The sequence below is a fragment of the Gymnoscopelus microlampas genome, assembly GCF_963454915.1.
Source record: "Gymnoscopelus microlampas genome assembly, chromosome: 19".
Lineage (NCBI taxonomy): Eukaryota > Metazoa > Chordata > Actinopteri > Myctophiformes > Myctophidae > Gymnoscopelus > Gymnoscopelus microlampas.
The window spans coordinates 7,115,390-7,136,744 of record NC_139956.1 but is presented as its reverse complement, the minus strand read 5'-3'; the positions used below and the strand labels follow the sequence as shown (position 1 = coordinate 7,136,744).

Below are 21,355 nucleotides of genomic sequence, written 5' to 3'. Positions count from 1 at the left end.
CTTCTACCAACACCAACAGCAAACCCATTCCCAGGTGTAAGTTACAAGTTACCATCACTATAGCTTGCATACTCAAACCTAATTTTAACGATGCCACATTTCTAAAGTTCAGCACTCTGAACACTACAACCATTTTAATTTGAACGTACATAGAAAAAACCCAGAAGTTAGCTCACCTGGCCTCAGGTGGCAACTTGCCGTCCCAAAGTGGAAACCTAGGAGAAATCACAGACAATTAACTTGATCTATTCCACATCTAAAAAGGTACGTCTCAGTGCAAACCCGTACTTCTATCTTTGTCTTTTCATATGACAAATCTGTCAATATAAAACAGGTTGGGCTAATAATAATAATAATAAACAACTTTATTTATATAGCACCTTTCATACATAAATGCAGCTCAAAGTGCTTTACAGGGCAAAAATACTAGCCTGGGTGCCAGCCTGCTTCGCTACGTTCGGCGGATTTTTTTTTCTCTCTGCGCTTCTCAGTCTGGAATGCCCCCGATTGACTCGTCTTGTAGAACTACACTGGAACTACATATGTTACGTTAGGCAACGTCGTTGCTGATTGGATGTTGTTCAAACGAATGACGAATCAAAACGATCACACCGTTTTTTTCGTCCCGCCCCGCACCACAGACCAATCAGAAGCCACGGTAGGTTTCGAACCTTGGCTGCTGTGTCCCGCCTCCTGGAGATAGGAGGCATTCCAGACTGAGAAGCGGAGAGAGAAAAAAAGTCCGCCGAACGCAGCGAAGCAGGCTGGCACCCAGGCTACAAAAATACAGAAAATAAAATAAAGCAAAAGAGCTTTATAGAAAAAGCAACACAAATCAACAACACAGCAGAGAAAAAACACCAAAGCAGTTTAACAATGGCATATAAAAAGGCAGGAAATAATAGCAATAGTATTAAAATAATGATAAGTGAAACAAGAAAACAGCCAAGACATAAACAGCAACATAGCGACATAGGAAAAAGATCAACTAAAAGCAAGGGTGAAGAAGTAAGTCTTGAGCTGTGCTTTAAAGCTATCCGCGGAGGGGGCCTGTCTTAGATATATTGGGAGTTTATTCCAAGCAGTCGGCCCATAGAAGCAAAATGCTGCTTCACCGTATTTTTTATATGACATTTCAGGCACGTCAAGTAGGCCAGCACTAGAGGACCTGAGGGGGCGGTTTGGAACGTATCTAGGCAGCAGGTCCTTGAGGTAGGAAGGTGCCAGGCCACTAAGAGCTTTATAAACCAGTAAAATTATTTTAAAATCAATCCTAAAAACAACTGGGAGCCAATGTAGTGATGCCAATACTGGGGTGATATGTTCCCTCATCTTAGTTTTAGTTAAAACTCTGGCTGCCACATTTTGGACGAGTTGTAGTCTGTTGGTTGTTTTCTTTGGCAAGCCAGAAAAAAACGCGTTACAATAATCAAGTCTAGAAAAAAAAAAAGCGTGAATTAACGTTTTTGCATCGACCAGTGACAGATAGGCTCTAATTCGTGCAATATTTCTCAGGTGAAAGAAGGCAATCCTGATGACATGACTAAAAAAATTCAATTCAGAGTCGATAATGACGCCTAGGTTCTTGACTGAAGTGCTACTTTCTACAGTCATGTTGCCGAGTCTACTTTTTATTGATTCTCTCTGCTCATTAGAGCCAATTATGAGAACCTCTGTTTTATCCTCGCTAAGCTTGAGAAAGTTCTAATCACACAATGTGATTGGTTGATAGGTGTGGTATTATAACGATATCACATGGCTATGAAGTCTAAATGTCCATTTCTACTTTTTGACTCCTAGGCTACACTGCAGATCTTTGATCTCTGTGGTGACGTAATGGGGGTGTAAGTGAATAGTATTATTTTTTCACCATAAAATAAGTGTTAATTAACTCTATATTCCAATACAGTAACATCTCTTTAGTAAAAGATATCAATTAATTTTCAATGTTGTCCAATCAGGGAAGAGAACTCATCAGGATAAAGGTGAAAGAAATAGAAACTGTAAAGAGATGGAAAAAAAAAAGAGCACAACAAATTGGAACTGGAACACTATCTTTGTTGGTATCCTGACCGGACAATGTATTTTCTGTTTACTAAAGAGCGGGAGATGGGGAGACCCCTGTTACTGAACAAATACTTTATCGCAATGATTACATAATATCGTAATATTACATAATCATTTACACCCCCTTTAAAAAGGGATAGTTCACCCACCCAATGGTTGTTGTTTTTTTGTCGCATTCCTACGGCAATAATTAATAAAATCCTCCCCGGTGGTTCCGGGAGGAGACACACCGGAACCGCTGCCTGTCATCAAATTACTGGCTTAGGAATGTGACAAAAACTAAAAAATATCCATGGGGTGACTAATCGATAGAAAAAAACTCACTTTGGGGGTGAACTATCCCTTTAACTATGGAAGAGTTGATACGAGTAATGCATGCCTCCAGGAAAGATGAGATTGATGAACTTGAAAGATAAAATGAATTATAATGATGAAAACAGAAGAAATAAAAGGTACTGACATCACGCGGAGGTGGCTGCAGCGGTTCATGTGCAAGCTGGTATTCAGGTGGGACATCCACACCTAGCAGTCAAAACACAAAAGTTAAATAAAGGTGTCATGGTCATCATGGTAACCATAATCACTATCACTATCACTACTACTACTACTAGTGATGAGCGGGTTACAGGTCAGAGGCAATTATGCGGGCTGCGGGTGAGCGGGTCAGCCGCTCTCACACGAAGAAAAAAAAAACTATTTTGAACAACATGCTTGTTTATTTAGCCCATGACAATGTTGTGCTACTGTAGACATTTAAAGGGACTTTGGGTACTTAAAAGAGCGCTATATAAATCTGAGCTATTTTAAAATGATGTTGTGAAAATGCTTAGAGTAAACTGACCTGTGGTTTCCTAAATATGTGAGGTAATGTTTTGTTAGAATAAATGTTCTCATAAGACAGCTTTGTGTTCTGTTCTGTGATGCCCACCTGGCTCCCATAGAAAGGGGGGTTTGAGGTCTCATTTACTACTCCCTTTCCTTGTTAATGTATTTTTTTTAGATGGCATGGGTCAAGCTAATCCAATTGCCTATCTTAGTGTATTGGGGCAATAAGATAAGTCTTATGCTTGTTCTCTTGTGTCTGGTGTCAGTCTGTTCTCCAGGGCACCGTCAACTGCAGCTCCAACTAGCATGGGTTCTCAAACTTTTTTACCTTCATGTCCGGCATGAAGTCAGTCGGATCAGTGGTCGTCCTGAGCCGCCGACCTGACTGAAATTCCCATATATGGGCATACAAGGGATACTCTAAGTACAATGAGTATGGCGTACCGGAGGGGGACACGTTCTGTATGTAATTATTATGTAATAATTCATAACGACATAATGAATATAAGCCTATTGTATGAGCCTCCTAAAGTAGAACAAGTGGTTGTTGTTATTTTTCTTACTGTCCTGATAAGAACTTTCTGCCCCGTTACTGACCTTATGTTTGTTCCTTGTACTGTACCCTGAGGAATATCACTTCTCTTAGCCTTGAGAATGTTAGTTCTGTATATCAGTAAGAGAGGTTTTGGTTCCCCTGTCTACATCCTTTTAAATTAATCTCTCAAGACAGATTCAAAAGGGGAAAAAAAATATTCCCCCCTTTTTTTTGCCGATGGGTTTCCAGATTGACAACCTTTAAATCATAGTGGGTGACAGCGGTCACAGCTGCATCCTGGCATTGTTGACAGCTTGAGCCTACCATTGGTTACTTCCTCTATTCCTCAGCAACGGCCTCTAGCAGCCAATAAGGTGATTGCATCATGTACTGTTAAGACACATGCCATTGCCTGCCTTTGTGCTTTTTGCTCCCGTTAATTAACTGCTCTTTGTACTTGATATGAGGGTCTCAGTATATTTCCTGTCAGTCGATAGCAGTTTTGTAAACGTGAATTTCCACCAAATGTCTGTCTGTCTGTCTGTGTCCCTTTTATGCCCATACACGAAGGACCTCGAAGAATGCGTGGAATCTCTGCCAGCATGCATATCTGCGTGTGTGTGTCTGTCCTTCACATATCTAGAGAACCGTCTGAGTGATTGACCTCAAGCGCGCCGCGTGTATCGCCGAGGCGAGGACACGAGGGAGGGCAGTCCCCAGTATGAAGTCGGTCCATAAACATCTAAAAATCCAGATGTACTTAATTAATGCGAATCAATCGCACAAAATAAAACACTCCTGGTGTGGTTGCTGTATTGTTGTATTGTGCTTTTTGCTTTGGCAATGTAAACGTATGTTTTCTCATGCCAATAAAGCCCTTTGAATTGAATTGAATTGAAAATTGAATTGAATTGAATTGTATGGACCTTTATAAGCAGATTATAGAGTAGGGCTGGGACGACATGAAAATTTCATGTCACGATTATCGTGACCAAAATAATTGCGATTTACAATATTATCACGATAATCAAAATATGCTTAAAACTCTGACAAATACATATCATTTTGGGGGTCCTTGACATGAAAAAAGTTTGAGACCCACTGATATTCCATACTGATATACTTCTGGCAACATAAGTAAAAGAAAAAAACTGGATTTAGAAGACATTTATAGAACCCCCAGAAGCAAAGATTTGAGTTACAAATGTTCGCTTAAAAATATATATATATTTTCAAAGATTTGCACAAATCTTCACGATTTTTCAAAATAAATAGCAGATCTACAAGCTCGTAGCGCGTCACTCGGTGCCACGCTATGAGCTTGTAGATCTGCTATTTTTGAATAGCCAAAGAAATCTTAAAATGACACAGATGCGTTCCCGGTCTTAATGGGTTAATAATTGGAAAACAAAATCAGAGGGAACGCTAACGGGACATGATGGGGTCTTCAACTCACCTTCATTGATCGACATGTTTTGTCATCGATCGCACAAGTGTGGGGAAAGACTTTGGGCGGGGGCCCGCTGTAGTCTCTCATCATGGCCAGTGATGGTGACTGGCCCTGGATCGACATCAGTGGGCTGATGGCAGCAGACCCAGGAGGAGGCACCTCTGAGGTATGAAGACCAGGGTTATTATAACGAAAACTAGAATGGAAAAAAGGTCAACTGAAATGAAAATAAAAGCAAGGCTTTTCAAAAAACGATAACTAACTAACTGAAACTCTAATATAAAATTGTGTGTTTTCGAAACTAACAAAAACTAACTAAAGCAAAGAGAAAAAATAGCAGATCTACAAGCTCACAACGTGTCACAGAACGTCGCATCGCGCTGTGTTGTGAGCTTTCAGATCAGCTATTTTTGCCATTCTTCTTGCCATTCTTTCTTTTTCTTGCCTCCTACTAATTCATATTACAAAAAAACTAAAACTATTAATAAAAAACTAAAACTAGCAAACTCACTCAAAATAAAAACTAATGACAAATGCAAAACTTTAATAACCTTGATGAGGACCAGGAGGAGGAACCACTGACGTATGAAGACCAGGAGGAGGAACCACTGACATATAACGCCTAGGAGAAACCACTGACGAATGAGGACCAGGAGGAGGAACCACAGACGAATGAGGACCAGGAGGCGGAACCACTGACATATAAGGCCCAGGAGGAGGAACCATTGATGTATGAGGACCAGGAGGAGGAACCACTGACGTATGAGGACCAAGAGGAGGAACCACTGACGTATGAGGACCAGGAGGAGGAACCACTGACGTATGAGGACCAGGAGGAGGAACCACTGACGTATGAGGCCCAGGAGGAGGCCTTGGCTTTGCTTGCTGCTGCTGAGCCTCATGTCCGACCACTGACGCTTGACACTGATGTGACCCTTGGTCCAGAACACCACCTTGGTGGTCCTGCGTCTCACTGGTGTCTTGGACCACAAAGCCATTCTGGGTCGTCATGGCGGTCACGGGAGCCAGAGATGTTGGATGTTGGGTCTCTCTGACCGGAATGGGTTTCGCCGATTTGCCGATTCTGTTATCCACGTCTTTCGTCAGATGTGAGGTTGGATTCTGAGCGATTGCAGGTCGGTTGACCTGGTCCCAATTGGATGTTCGCGTATTTGAGTCACTGGGAGTCTGTGCGGAAGAAGGCAACATCAATCCCAGGGGCGAGATCATGGAACCAGTGCCAGAACTTGTCTGGAAGGAGCCGACACAGGGAGATGCCGTGCTGCTGAATTGCGTCAACCCAGCATCTTTTGTCAGTGGCTTGCAGCCTTGAGCGCTACTGGCGAAACTGTCCGTCATCGGCAACCTGCTCCCACTCACACCACCGATATTTTCAGTGGCACCACTACTAACCGTAACCGTTGCATCAAACACGGCGCCAAAGTATTTACTGGTATGTCCATAGTCGATCACGTTGCTTGGCTGCTGAAAGGCAGAGGAAGCCATTTCCTCGTGTCTCTTGACCGCCCCCGCTCCATCTGAACTTGTCAAGAGGTCTGATTCACTCGCGACGCTTTCGGTTTGAGGTAAGCGGTCCGTGTCCAGCCTGCTGGACAGAGCGGCAATCCTATTAATCTTTGCAGCGCGGATGTTTCGCAGGGTGGACGGCATGTTGGCAGGCGTCAACGCGTCCTCCGGGTAGGACATGAGTAGCTCCAAGTCCTCGTCCGAGAGGCCAAAGAGGCGCAGGATGTCTTTGGCAGAGTCAGCGGTGTGTTGTTGGGTTTGGCTGGGGTTGGGAGTGGGACTGGTAGTCATAGATGGATTTTCGGGGGCCGAGTAATCCCCTAACCTCTGAAAGGCAGACTCTGTGACTTCCGGTGCACCGGCACTGGAATTATTATTACTGCTGCTGCCATCACTACTACCAGCAGCATGACCGGGTGTCTGAGATGACTGTGGGGATTGGGACGGCAGAGAGGAGTGAGGCAGAGGGATGTCTTTCAGCCAGCCTAGAGAGTAGTTCCCGTGCGACTCCATGGCCATTCAGGAGAGAAACCTGGACTTGTGTTAGAGACCACCGGGGTGGGAGAAGGGGGACGATGCAATCCAATAGCGATGCAAACCTGAAAAAGTTGTCAGGAACAAAAGTAAAGGATATTGGAGTCAGTCCTTGGGATCTTTTGGCAACCTTAAGGACAACCTTAAGAACCTTAAGGATGCCCTTCAGACATATTTTCTTTCTGTCATTATTCTATTTTATTTTGGAGAAACATAGGTATTAATACTTGGTATATTTGTGAGATATGATGACTGTGGAATTAAAGACTATCATCATGATCAGTCGTCATTTGAGGAGGCTTGTGCTTCAATTCCAAAAGTACTTCAATCTCAACTACAGAAGAGGATCAGCTCATTAAGACCCACACACTCTGTCAAGGCGAGTCATGTATGACTGTGAAGGGGGCTATGTTAGTTTTTACCTTTTGCAGGGGGGGGTCATTGTATGAGAGGTGTGTGCAACTGTTAAAGTGATACCCTTATGTACATGTCATGGTGACTTTGGCTGACAACTGTCAACAGTAAATAATTCGGAATCAACTTTGTCCTGTGTGAACTCAGTATCCACTGACTGTAGAGTTTTTAACTTCAGTCATAATGATGGTATTTGGAGAGCCAAATGTTTTCTGATGTGGTACTCAATGTAAAAAGATTGATAACATTAACATAATTGACTAGACAAGACTACAACTAGTCATATTCAGTGGCGTAAAGTAACTTAGTACATTTACTCAAGTACTGTAATTAAGCACAATTTTGAGGCATTTTTTACTTTACTGGAGTATTTACTACAATTATTTGAAAACTTTAGTTACTAGTTACTTTGAAGATTTTGATTATTATTACAAAACGTATAGTAACCACTTCAGTCCTATTCAAACTTGTAGATCTGCTATTTTCAAAAGATTTTGTATACATTTTGAACTTGTAAACTGGGACAGTCTGCATAATGAGTACTTTCTACTTTTGGAACTTTAAGCACATTTTGATGCCAATACACTTTTGTACTTTTACTCAAGTCAATTCTGAACACCAAACTTGTACTTGTAACAGAGCATTTTCTACATTGTAGTATTGATACTTTTACTTATGTAAAAAAAAAGGACTTTTCCAAATGTTGTAGGAGAAAGATAAGAAGGGTCAGGATTTTGGGCCCATCCCCCAACAAAGACAGACAGTACACACACACACCACCATGAAAACACTCTGCAATGCATCCACCCCATGCAATGTAGTAGTGGTAATTATACTGGAGTCACTCACTCTGAGACATTACTGTAACACTAGACTCACACTTAAGTTTGTAGCAATTCGTCTGTAAGTGGAATCCTGTTGTGTTAAATGTATATCACTGTGCCAACAAGTCTTAACACAACAAGTGCATATTATTATTGTGCACGGCACGTGCTCCTAACCCTTTCATTCATTGCTTGTAGAATCGTCCTCGTTTTAAGGCAACGGTTGTTAATTATGACAAAGCCTACCTTGTTGTTACTGCGTAGTTTTTTAGCTGTTTCGTTTCTTCTCTTGACTTTCCTGTCGCTGCAGTGACAGGACCGACAGGACTGAACATCTGCCGAGGTTTCCACGACGCGTTATTATGATTCCCACACCGCGTCGTGGCAAACCCGCTGAGCGGGCGCTGTGATTGGTCAGTAGTCGCTGTGATTGACAGTTCTCGTTTTTGCTACTATGCCTATACCTAACCTTAACCCTAACCCTAACCTCAGTAAAACTATGCCTAAACCTAACCCTAACCCTAACCCTAACCTCAGTAAGACTATGCCTAAACCTAACCCTAACCCTAACCCTAACCTCAGTAAAAACTATGCCTGCCGGGGAGCCAATCAGACACGTAAGGCGGGTCTAAATCCAGGACGCGGCGTGGGATTCATAATAGGGACTTTAAGCTTTCTGTTTTTCAGTACGGCGACGCCAGGCGGAGTGCGGCTGCTATGACGCAATCGCCGTAGCAGTCAAAATCGTTAAGCAAGCAGCCGTCGGCGACGGGTTCCCACCCCTTTTTGGTTTCCATGGTGACGCGTCTATGCAGCTCACCTATTTTTGACGTTGTAGACACTACGTGGAACGGTAGCTTCTGGCGTAGTAAAATAGGCTGCGGCGACGGCAGGTTTATCTATCGAGCGCTGATCATTTCCGGTTACCGTAGTCCTCTGCCGTAGCAGTCCATTGCTTAAACTCCCTAATAACGCTTCCACGACTGTGTCGTGTGTCCCATAGCCCGAAGGGACGGCGGTGCTTGTGATTGGTTGGTGTGTACGCTTTAGCAGTTTGTAGATCCGGTCTATAATGCGGACAGCCGGAGACGGAAACGGTGTCTGAAAGTTGCCGGATACGGTAGGCGGACTCTAGACCAGTGGTTCTCAAACTTTTTCATGTCAAGGACCCCCAAATTGACACTTATTAGACCGCAGACCCCCATTTCAAAAGATATGCCATGGACTCCCATAAGAGAAGATTTTTTTACGGCTCTAGCAACCATTTTAATTTCAATGACCCCCAGTTTGACATGCATTAGGTCTACAGACCCCCATAATGGCATTTCTATCACTTGGACCGCAATTTATATTGTAAAATCTATGTCAATTTAACTCTGAGAGTGTACAAATGGAACCATCCATTTGTACACTCTCAGAGTTACAGACCCATAATAAGGGTCCATTTGGTGCCTAATCTATCATTTAGCTGGGGACCCCCTGGAACTCCCTCAAGGACCCCTGGGGGTCCCCGGACCCCATTTTGAGAACCATGGCTCTAGACTAGCTCTGGGCACTGATATCCTCCTACCGACCGACCTGTGGGCCGGGGCAAGTGGGTCCCCAAAATAATTGGCAAAACACTAAGATATGAATGATAATATAACATTAATATTAAAAAGAAAAAGTAAAAACTAAAGTCAGATGGGCAGTCACAGACAGAGTTTACCTCAGAGGTAGGTACTGGTAGTGGCCTTGATATGGGGTGTGGGCAGTACAATGGGTAGAAGTGAGGCCACAACATGTTTGGGTCTTCTTATGGCTCTGCCAGGTGGGCGGGGGAAGACACAGGTGCTCAACTAAGTGCAGGTTTTTAGTTTCCGACATGAGGTCAGGCCTTGCACCACAAAGATAGATAGACACTGATACATGAAAACACTTAAGAGGCCAGACAGAGAATAATAGAATAATAACAGAAGTAACTGGCTAAAATTCTGAAATTCACATACATTTTATACATGCAGGCCTCTTCATGTGGGTGTTCTGGTCGCACATATATCAGGGTATGAACAGATTTACTCAAAGTCACTTTACATAAAAAGAAAAAGGAACCATCTTTATGAAGAGAAAAAACAAATACAATTGAAGCACAGAGGCAGCTCATTCCAAAGAGAAATACCTGTGTAAAGAACTTGCCACAACCTTTGACTCTTGGTATCTCATATGCCGTTTGGTTCGCCCTATAGTTTCATACTATTGTACAATCAACTCAGCATTACTCCTAAGGTAGTCAGGGACATTACCATTAAAAATGTTGTACATAATGACCAAGCTTACGTTGATCAACCCTGTACTTCAGAGGGAACATCCCTACCTCCCTAAACAACATGTGTCCAAGGAGGAGCATTCAACAGATTTCCGTTTGTTGTTTTGTAGCATCTGCAACCTATCCCTTTAATCTCGCTGATACACCACCGAACCAAGTAGAACAGGCATAGTCGAGGTGACATTATCAAAGCAGACACTAAAAGTTTCTTTGCTTTCACAGTTTGTGCACATTTTGAGATCACCTTAGTCACCATGTCTTCCCCAGACAGAGACTGGTCTAAAGTTACCCCCAAATACGTTACCGTCGACTTTGATCCAACGTCATCCCCGATTCCCCGTTACAAACAACATTAAATCCTATTTGCCTTCTGAAGGCGTCTGTCGTGGAATTCTGGATCAATCAGTAATCGATGAGGCACATAGAAGTCAAGACAATATTCTAGGTGATTTATGCTTTATGTACATGATATCATGGGGAGAAGTACAATAACGTCAGTGGTACGGCATAGTTCTGCCAACAGCACAGGGCAGAGATCATAGTTGCTGCTTCAAGGACAAACTGAACCATAACAAGATAGGCTGTATCAAAACAATAGCCATTAGGCTTAGTGGAGACATCTAGGTTCTTAGAAACTGTCAGATATCATAATGTATTGTAGAAGTTTAACTGCTGGTAAAATATAAAGGTTAGATAAAAGCAGCCACATAATTTCTTCCTCACGTCTCTTAGAGACGAAGATAGACCGTCTTTCCAAGATTGGTGGGAGTGCATTCCAGATGGTCATCAATCTTTTAAGTTAACCTCCCTTAGATGAACATTGGACCTTGAACCGAGAACTGTTACACACACACACACACACACACACACACACACACACACACACACACACACACACACACACACACACACACACACACACACACACACACACACACACACACACACACACACACACAGAGTTATGGGTTGTGTTCTGCCATTAAGTGAAAACACGGTTGAGTATATCTCACACATACATTTTCTAAATTCCTCAATAGTGGTGTAATTTATGAGGTATCATTTCTATTAGTGCATAATGCAACAATAATCATGTAATACTAGCAATACATTCACATATGTATGTGAACTTGGGTAAACTTCATTAAGACAGTGAAGTAGCCTGGCCTTGAACACGTTTGACAATAGTGAATGTTTGAAGCCCTGTTATCTTCTAAGTGGTTAGAGAGGCCTTCTGGTAAGCAGAAGTGGGTGAAACTTTTTTTTTGTGCAAGCCCCATTGTTTTCAGGAAGAGAAAAAGAAAAGGGGGAGCAAGGAGAAACTGAAATCAAACATACATGTCAAGAACAGGTAAAGAATATATATCTAAATATGTAGATGGGGCTATATTTTTTTTGCCTATATGTAGCACTGCTTAAAACACCCAATTTATTTTGTACACTTATAATTTAAACAATAAAAATATAAGTTAAATCATTTGTAAAGTGCGTGTTTTTGTTTGTTTTCTGTTTGTTTTGCGTTATTTTCTGTTTATTTCCTTATCACAGTTAGTTGTTTAGTTACAGTTAAACACCCGGCTTTTGTTTTGCTGTCATTCATCCTGCAATCAAAATAAACATCCTTAAATGCACTCAAGAGAAGACCTGATTTACTTTAAACACCAAGCGTCTGGAAAAGCTTCACACCATCCCTCGCAATTATTTGTTGTTAGTTTGCCTCTACAAATATTATAAATAATATTGTAACGGCCGAGAAGCGCAGCGCCCCGAGCCGGAGTCGACCCCATGCCCCCCGGCTCACCAGTCCGGCCAACAACCCCCAAAGAAGATGGTTCCCCCGGTGGAGGAAGTTGTGGCGGGTTGGGGACGCTACACCAAAGATTGTTAATATAGAAGATACGCAATCTCCATTGGATCCACTAGAGGCGAAGTGGTACACAAATCCTACAAATGGTCTCCTAAGTAGGCATGGTTGTCTTCTCCCCCGAACACCCCACCACCCTCCCCCTCCCCTCTCCCTGGCTGACAACGTCATATGAATGTGTATTTGTGTATTTTCTTCATTAAAGAAAATAATTGCTTTGCATGTTTGAAAGCAAACTGTTATTGGCAAATATGCTTTTAAGAAACCTATGAAATTCCCACTACAAACACACATTATTCAGTCTTATGCTAGATGTGCTCCTGTTTCTGCTCAATGTTAACCATATATAGAGATATATAACTATAATTATAAATATATATATATATATATATATATAAAATATTACATATACCTTATAAATAAAAGGCCCTTATTTATAAGGTATATATTTTACCACTATAGACCATAGTATGTTTAGAAAATTAGCATGAATGTTATCTTTAGCAAAATGTTATGATTCCTAAATCATACCCCATCAACCAAGACAGTTAATAATGGAACATTATATTATTGAGCATTGGAACACACATTTTATTTAATTTTTAATATGTCCATAATGATTTTCACGCACTATAATCACATATATCATCTCAGTTAATCAGTTTTTAGAACATTTTATAGGGACAGAGCATAGAGTTAAAAAATAAGGGACAGAGCCCTCTATGTCTCGTCCGTCAGACTGCAGATGGACTCTTCAGATATCGAGGAGCACCCAGCTGCGTCCGCGCAGACGAGACTTGGTGCGTGAGCGTTGATACGTGAGCGCTGCTGTGTGAGGACCGGAAGTGTTCTTTTTTTTTGTGTCGCGCGTGCACAAGCGCGTGCGCAAGCATGCGCGCACGCGTGTACAAATTTACGTGCGTGCGCGCATGCACAAGTTTACGTGCGTGCGCGCATGCACAAGTTTGCGTGCGCGCGTGCACAAAAAAGCAAATAAAAAGCAAAACAAAACCTCACAACATCCCTGTATTTATTTAATTATTTTACTCTCAATAACAATGATTGTTTTGCATTAGTACAGTGGACATATAAATTAATAACTGTTGTTTGTTTTATTGTTTTATATTAAAGCATTTCACTCCCAATGTGTTAAAACGTAGCATTATCATAGGCATGATTACAGTGGATATTTAAATTCATATTAGTATATAATAATATAATATAATCATATATAATAATGATCCTTATCATTAGTGTATGTACATATAAATACAAATAAATAATAAAGTTAAAAAGTGCTAGGACAAGTGGATTATCTGTAATCAGCACCCAGCTAGTTTCATTAGTCTTATCTAGGTAATCCATTTAATCTATTTATTAGCATAAACCTATTTTTTTTAATACATTTCCATAACATTTATTGGGGCACTAGAGACATCTGGGCACCATATTGTTGGGACGACTGGGCACCTGGAAATCTGGGCACTAGGGACATCTGGGCACTATGGTACAACTGGGCACCTTGACAACTGGGCACTAGGTACATGTGGGCACTTGGACAACTGGGCACTAGGTACATGTGGGCACCTGGACAACTGGGCACTAGGGACATCTGGGCACCATATTTTGGACGACTGGGCACCTGGACATCTGGGCACTAGGGACATCTGGGCACTATGGTCCAACTGGGCACCTTGACAACTGGGCACTAGGTACATGTGGGCACTTGGACAACTGGGCACTAGGTACATGTGAGCACCTGGACAACTGGGCACTAGGGACATCTGGGCACCATATTTTGGACGACTGGGCACCTGGACATCTGGGCACTAGGGACATCTGGGCACTATGGTACATGTGGGCACCTGTACAACTGGGCACTAGGTACATGTGGGCACCTGGACAATTGGGCACTGGGGACATGTGGGCACCTGGACATCTGGGCACTGGGGACATCTGGGCACTGGGGACATCTGGGCACTGGGGACATCTGGGCACTGGGGACATCTGGGCACCATATTTTGGACATCTGGGCACTAGGGACATCTGGGCACTATGGTCCAACTGGGCACCTTGACAACTGGGCACTAGGTACATGTGGGCACTTGGACAACTGGGCACTAGGTACATGTGAGCACCTGGACAACTGGGCACTAGGGACATCTGGGCACCATATTTTGGACGACTGGGCACCTGGACATCTGGGCACTAGGTACATGTGGGCACTATGGTCCAACTGGGCACCTTGACAACTGGGCACTAGGTACATGTGGGCACTTGGACAACTGGGCACTAGGTACATGTGAGCACCTGGACAACTGGGCACTAGGGACATCTGGGCACCATATTTTGGACGACTGGGCACCTGGATATCTGGGCACTAGGGACATCTGGGCACTATGGTACATGTGGGCACCTGTACAACTGGGCACTAGGTACATGTGGGCACCTGGACAATTGGGCACTAGGGACATCTGGGCACTATGGTCCAACTGGGCACCTTGACAACTGGGCACTAGGTACATGTGGGCACTTGGAGAGGTGGGCACCAAAACCATCTGGGCACTAGGGACATGTGGGCACCTGAAGAGGTGGGCACCAAAACCATCTGGGCACTAGGGACATGTGGGCACCTGGACAAGTGGGCAATTAAGGGTGGAGACATCTGGGCACTAGGGACATCTGGGCACCTGGACAACTGGGCAATATGGACATCTGGGCACTATGGTACATGTGGGCACCTGTACAACTGGGCACTAGGTAATGTGGGCACCTGGACAAATGGGCACTGGGGACATGTGGGCACCTGGACAACTGGGCACTAGGGACATCTGGGCACTATGGTACATGTGGTGGGCACCTGGACAACTGGGCACTAGTGACATCTGGGCACCATATTTTTGGGACAACTGGGCACCTGGACAACTGGGCACTAGGGACATCTGGTCACCATGTGTTTGGGACAACTGGGCACCTGGACATCTGGGCACCTGGACATCTGGGCACTAGGGTACTTGTGGGAATCTGTACAACTGGGCACTAGGTACATGTAGGCATCTCGATAACTGGGCACTAGGGACATGTGGGAACCTGGAAAACTGGGCACTAGGAACATGTGTGCACCTGGAGAGGTGGGCACCAAAACCACCTGGACAACTGGGCACTAGGGACATGTGGGCAACTGGGCACTCGCTGTTCTAAAAATGGTTTATGCCACTTTTTAAGGTTAATACCATGGTATGTTGTTTTTTATAATGGCATATACCGTATTTTTTAAATGGTATGCCTTTCCAAAACGGTATGTGCCTTTCCAAACCAGTATGCACCGTTCCTGGGAGTGGTATGCTGTTCCAAAATTGGTTTATACCACTTTTTAAATGGTATGTCATTTTATATATAATTATCTTTAATAACACAATTGTAGTGGCTATTTGTCAACAACAATAAAAACTCAAAAGCGACTGAGGCACCAGGCAGCGAATCTTATGCAGATCAGGGGGTAATTGGAATGAGTCCATTGTCCAGACAGGCAGCGAAGTTTTGTGGTATTTATTTAGCTCTCCATGATGAACAATATAGAAAAAGGATGTTGAAATGTTTGCTTTATAATCACAACACTATAATAATAATAATACTAATACTAATACTAATACTAATAATAATAATTACCATTATTATTGTTATTATTTTATGAATTATGATGAATTATTTTGTATTATTATGATGTATTATTAGTAGTATTAATATAAAAATTAGGCCAATACATCCACACAGCTTACAGCATTCAGTAACACTAGGTATAACTGCAGAATTAAATAACCCCTGTAGGCCTATTAATCATTAGCCCAAAATATTATTATTGTTATTATTATAAAAAAATAGGCCAACACATGCATCCACACAACGAAGACCATTCAGTAAAACTGGTATAATTGAAGTAACCTATTAAATATGTATTCATTATTAACCACCCACTATGTATAATGAAATCTTACTGCATGTCTTTATACAATCATAAAGGCGCACAGTTGCTCTAATCCACACCAAACTTAGTCCTTGGGCCAAACCCCAAAATCTCACATATCGCTACCACCTGGGATGGCAAATTCTAGTTGGGATTTTTTTATTCCTATACATCCCTAGATATTATTTTTGTATGATAGACCTTCCTGAGGCCCAGCTAAATTGGGGTTATCAGCTGCTAAAGTTACCACCCCCCATTGAAAAATGGCATTTTAGACACATGTGCATATCTTGGTATTGGCTCACGTTCAGGGCATATTACAATGTTTTATATTTTATGTTTGGTATCATTTTTAAGGGGACACTTTGAGCTTTCATTCGAGCCCTTTGTTGACTATGTATGATAAGTACAGTGGTCACTGGAGCTCTTCAAACCTTTAATAACCTTTTTTTTCTCACAATTTCCGCCTAAACCATATATTTTCTTTTAGTTATGTGGCATCAAGAAACATCAGAGACACAAAACACAACAACTGGAATACTGACATGACCCTAAGGATTCAGGAAATGTATAATTTACCCATAGTATTTCATTCTGGGGTGGTCATTTTCAGCCTTATCTTAAACAAGCACTTTTTATGAGAAATAGACCGGTCAATAGGCATATAAGAAAGAGTACCACTAAACCTCCCTAAACATTGATACAAAAGGGTTTTCAATTGATTCTGGTACCTTTAGGCATGCTTGAGAACATCCCAAATATCCAGGAAAATATACTTAGCAGAAAAGGCATAATTTTCAAGATGCCATCCAAGATGGTCATGCAGTTCTGGGCAAGAACCATGCAGTGTTTTGCATGCAGTACAAATATGTAATTTCTGCCTATTGTAAAAAGGAGACCACTTCTAGGAGAGGAGACTGCATCTATAGCTGTATGAGACCACTGTACTGTATCTAGAAACCACTGTACTGTATCTAGACCACCACACTCAGCACACTGTATCTATTGCTATCTGAGACCACTTTACTGTATGTAGAGACCACTGTATTGTGTATATATACCACTGTACTGCATCTATTGCTATATGAGACCACTGTACTGCATCTATAGCTATATGAGACCACTGTATTGTGTATATATACCACTGTACTGCATCTATTGCTATATGAGACCACTGTACTGCATCTATAGCTATATGAGACCACTGTATTGCATCTAGACCACTGTGCTGCATCTATATCCCACTGTACTGAATCTATAAACCACTGTACTGCATATATAGACCATTGTACTGCATCTAAAGACCACTGTACTGCATCTATAGACTAGCTACTGTATCTATAGACTGCTGTACTGTATCGATAGACCACTGTAGTGCATCTGTAGACCATGTAGTGCATCTGTAGACCCCTGTCGTGATCTGTAGACCCCTCTAGTGTGTCTGTAGACCCCTCTAGTATGTCTGTAGACTACTGTCGTGATCTGTAGACATCTCTGGACACCGATACTGCATCTGTAGACCCCTCTACTGCATCTGTAGACCACTCTAGTGCATCTGTAGACCACTCTAGTGCATCTGTAGACCCCTCTACTGCATCTGTAGACCCCTCTACTGCATCTGTAGACCACTCTACTGCATCTGTAGATCACTCTAGTGCATCTGTAGACCACTCTAGTGCATCTGTAGACCCCTCTACTGCATCTGTAGACCCCTCTACTGCATCTGTAGACCACTCTACTGCATCTGTAGACCACTCTAGTGCATCTGTAGACCCCTCTACTGCATCTGTAGACCACTCTAGTGCATCTGTAGACCACTCTACTGCATCTGTAGACCACTCTACTGCATCTGTAGACCACTCTAGTGCATCTGTAGACCCCTCTACTGCATCTGTAGACCCCTATACTGCATCTGTAGACCCCATACTGCATCTGTATATCACTCTAGTGCATCTGTAGACCCCTCTACTGCATCTGTAGACCACTCTACTGCATCTGTAGACCACTCTAGTGCATCTGTAGACCCCTCTACTGCATCTGTAGACCCCTCTACTGCATCTGTAGACCACTCTACTGCATCTGTAGATCACTCTAGTGCATCTGTAGACCCCTCTACTGCATCTGTAGACCACTCTAGTGCATCTGTAGACCACTCTACTGCATCTGTAGACCACTCTACTGCATCTGTAGACCACTCTAGTGCATCTGTAGACCCCTCTACTGCATCTGTAGACCACTCTACTGCATCTGTAGATCACTCTAGTGCATCTGTAGACCACTCTAGTGCATCTGTAGACCACTCTAGTGCATCTGTAGACCCCTCTACTGCATCTGTAGACCCCTCTACTGCATCTGTAGACCCCTCTACTGCATCTGTAGACCACTCTACTGCATCTGTAGACCCCTATACTGCATCTGTAGACCCCTCTACTGCATCTGTAGACCCCTATACTGCATCTGTAGACCCCTATACTGCATCTGTAGACCCCTATACTGCATCTGTAGACCACTCTAGTGCATCTGTAGACCGCTCTAGTGCATCTGTAGACCCCTCTACTGCATCTGTAGACCCCTCTACTGCATCTGTAGACCACTCTACTGCATCTGTAGACCACTCTACTGCATCTGTATCACTCTAGTGCATCTGTAGACCACTCTACTGCATCTGTAGACCACTCTACTGCATCTGTAGATCACTCTAGTGCATCTGTAGACCACTCTACTGCATCTGTAGATCACTCTACTGCATCTGTAGACCACTCTACTGCATCTGTAGACCACTCTACTGCATCTGTAGATCACTCTACTGCATCTACCGAGCCTTTGTGGCGACATAGTCATGTTAAATGTGCTTTATATATACATGTTTAAAGCTGTGTTGAGTTGAGATGCAGTATAGTGGTCTATAGATACAGTACAGTGGTCAATGTATGTGGTCTATAGATGCAGTACAATGGTCTATACATGCAGTACAGTAGTTTATAGATTCAGTACAGTGGGATTGGATGCAGCACAGTGGTTTATAGATTCAGTACAGTGGGATATAGATGCAGCACAGTGGTCTAGATGCAATACAGTGGTCTCATATATGCAGTACAGTGGTTTCATGTAGCAATAGATGCAGTACAGTGGTATATATACACAATACAGTGGTCTCTAGATACAGTAAAGTGGTCTCATATAGCAATAGATACAGTGCGGTGGTATATACAATACAGTGGTCTCTAGATACATTAAAGTGGTCTCATATAGCAATAGATACAGTGTTGTGGTCTAGATACAGTACAGTGGTTTCTAGATACAGTACAGTGGTCTCATACAGCTATAGATGCAGTCTCCTCTCCTAGAAGTGGTCTCCTTTTTACAATAGAGGATATGCGCATGCTTAAAGTGAAGGGGGGCCCTGCTTCATCTCTCTCTCAGCTAAGGGGGTCCCTGCCTCATCTCTCTCTCAGCTAAGGGTCCCTTTCGCCTGGAAAAACGTTGAAGTCCCCTCTACACCTATGTAATATTACTAGAGATAATATACAAAGGCAGTCTGACTGAATAAATGACAGTAATAATGTGTAGGTATACTTTTGTGTTTTGTAAACGATTGACATGCAGTTTGGGTCCCAAGAGTCCCTTCCTTCCTAGAAATGTAGTGGAGTCAAACTAAACAAACTAAACTAAACTAAAGTAAATTTACTTAACTGTCAACCACTGAACAGTATTCCCAGTTTAAAATTCAAAACTCCAATTGATTAGATTAGGGTGTATTGTGTATATTAGGCCTACTACATACATTTATAGAGGATGCTATTGATCTTGTGGAAATGTCAACAGTATAGTAGGCATGTGTCATAAAGAGAAAAGTATCATTGTATAGCTTATAATGTCTGTTTCAGGTGCTACTGCATATAATACAATATGCGTGCTATGATATGATATTTGAGAAATGAGTAGCCTAAAGTTTAGTAGATCTCTAGAAGTGTGTAGATTGTCTATTTTAAAATCTATCTATCTAAAGACTTTAGATACTAATACATTTTACTTGTATAGCACCTTTCATGACATGAAATGCAGCTCGAAGTGCTTTACAGAGCAGGAATAAGCAACAAGTGCAAGTACAAATGATTAACAATACAGCAAAAAAGAAAAGCAAATAACAACATTAAAAACACAGCAAAAAAGCCAGTGAAAAAAAATGTGAGGAACCCTCTTAGCTGAGAGAGAGATTGAGCAATTTGCAGGTTCTTAATTTGCATTCATCATGATCAACATTAATGTGTAAAGTGTGTTGGGGCGTGTTTCACAAGTTGGCTGAATTGTGATGAATAGGCCAGGTAGATAGGCAATAACAGTTAACTACAACACACACACACACACACACACACACACACACACACACACACACACACACACACACACACACACACACACACACACACACACACACACACACACACACACACACACACACACACACACACACACAGGCCCTAATCCCGCTGATTCACACACGACATATTTAAGAAAATGACTGGTTATTTTACTCCTTGATTAAATTGCCAATACTAGATATGCAACATTCCCATTTTTGCAAAGATTAGGGCAAGACAGACAGACGGACAGACTACTAGTTATAGCCATTTAAGTCAAACACTGCTCTAACACTGTTATGGTGCCACATCTATGTGCATTTTTAGTGTGAATATTGTCATCATGGTGGTCCCCTGATCAGTGTTTCTGCCACGTTTTGTGCAGATTGGAGCAATGGTGTGCCTCTCTGGCCCTATGGGTTCCCCTTGGGGCTTGTGGTGGTCACACGTGGCCCCTTCTGGGACTATTGTCATGGCAGACCCCTGAACAGCGTTTGTTCCCAGTTTGGTGTGGATTAGAGCAACTGTGCGCCTTTATGATTGTATAAAGACATGCAATAAGATTTCATAGTGGGTGGTTAATAATGAATACATATTTAATCAGTTACTTCAATTATACCAGTTTTACTGAATGGTCTTCGTTGTGTGGATGCATGTGTTGGCCTATTTTTTATAATAATAACAA

The 21,355-nt window shown here is 42.4% G+C and overlaps 1 protein-coding gene across 3 annotated transcripts in view; it reads right to left on the bottom strand.

Moving 5' to 3' along the window:
* LOC311034642 (uncharacterized protein) overlaps positions 1-8,557 on the bottom strand; it is a 31,401-nt gene extending 22,844 nt beyond the window's left edge. For all 3 annotated transcript variants that reach the window (XM_084042565.1, XM_084042566.1, XM_084042567.1), the window contains exons 1-5: positions 8,423-8,557; positions 5,429-7,003; positions 4,884-5,038; positions 2,528-2,589; positions 177-215 (exon numbers count right to left, since the gene is read on the bottom strand). In XM_084042565.1, the coding sequence (XP_083898691.1) occupies positions 177-215; positions 2,528-2,589; positions 4,884-5,038; positions 5,429-6,923 (1,751 nt within the window). In that variant the 5' untranslated portion in view covers positions 6,924-7,003; positions 8,423-8,557. The remainder of the gene's footprint in view (positions 1-176; positions 216-2,527; positions 2,590-4,883; positions 5,039-5,428; positions 7,004-8,422) is intronic.
* Between the last annotated feature and the right edge of the window lie 12,798 nt (positions 8,558-21,355).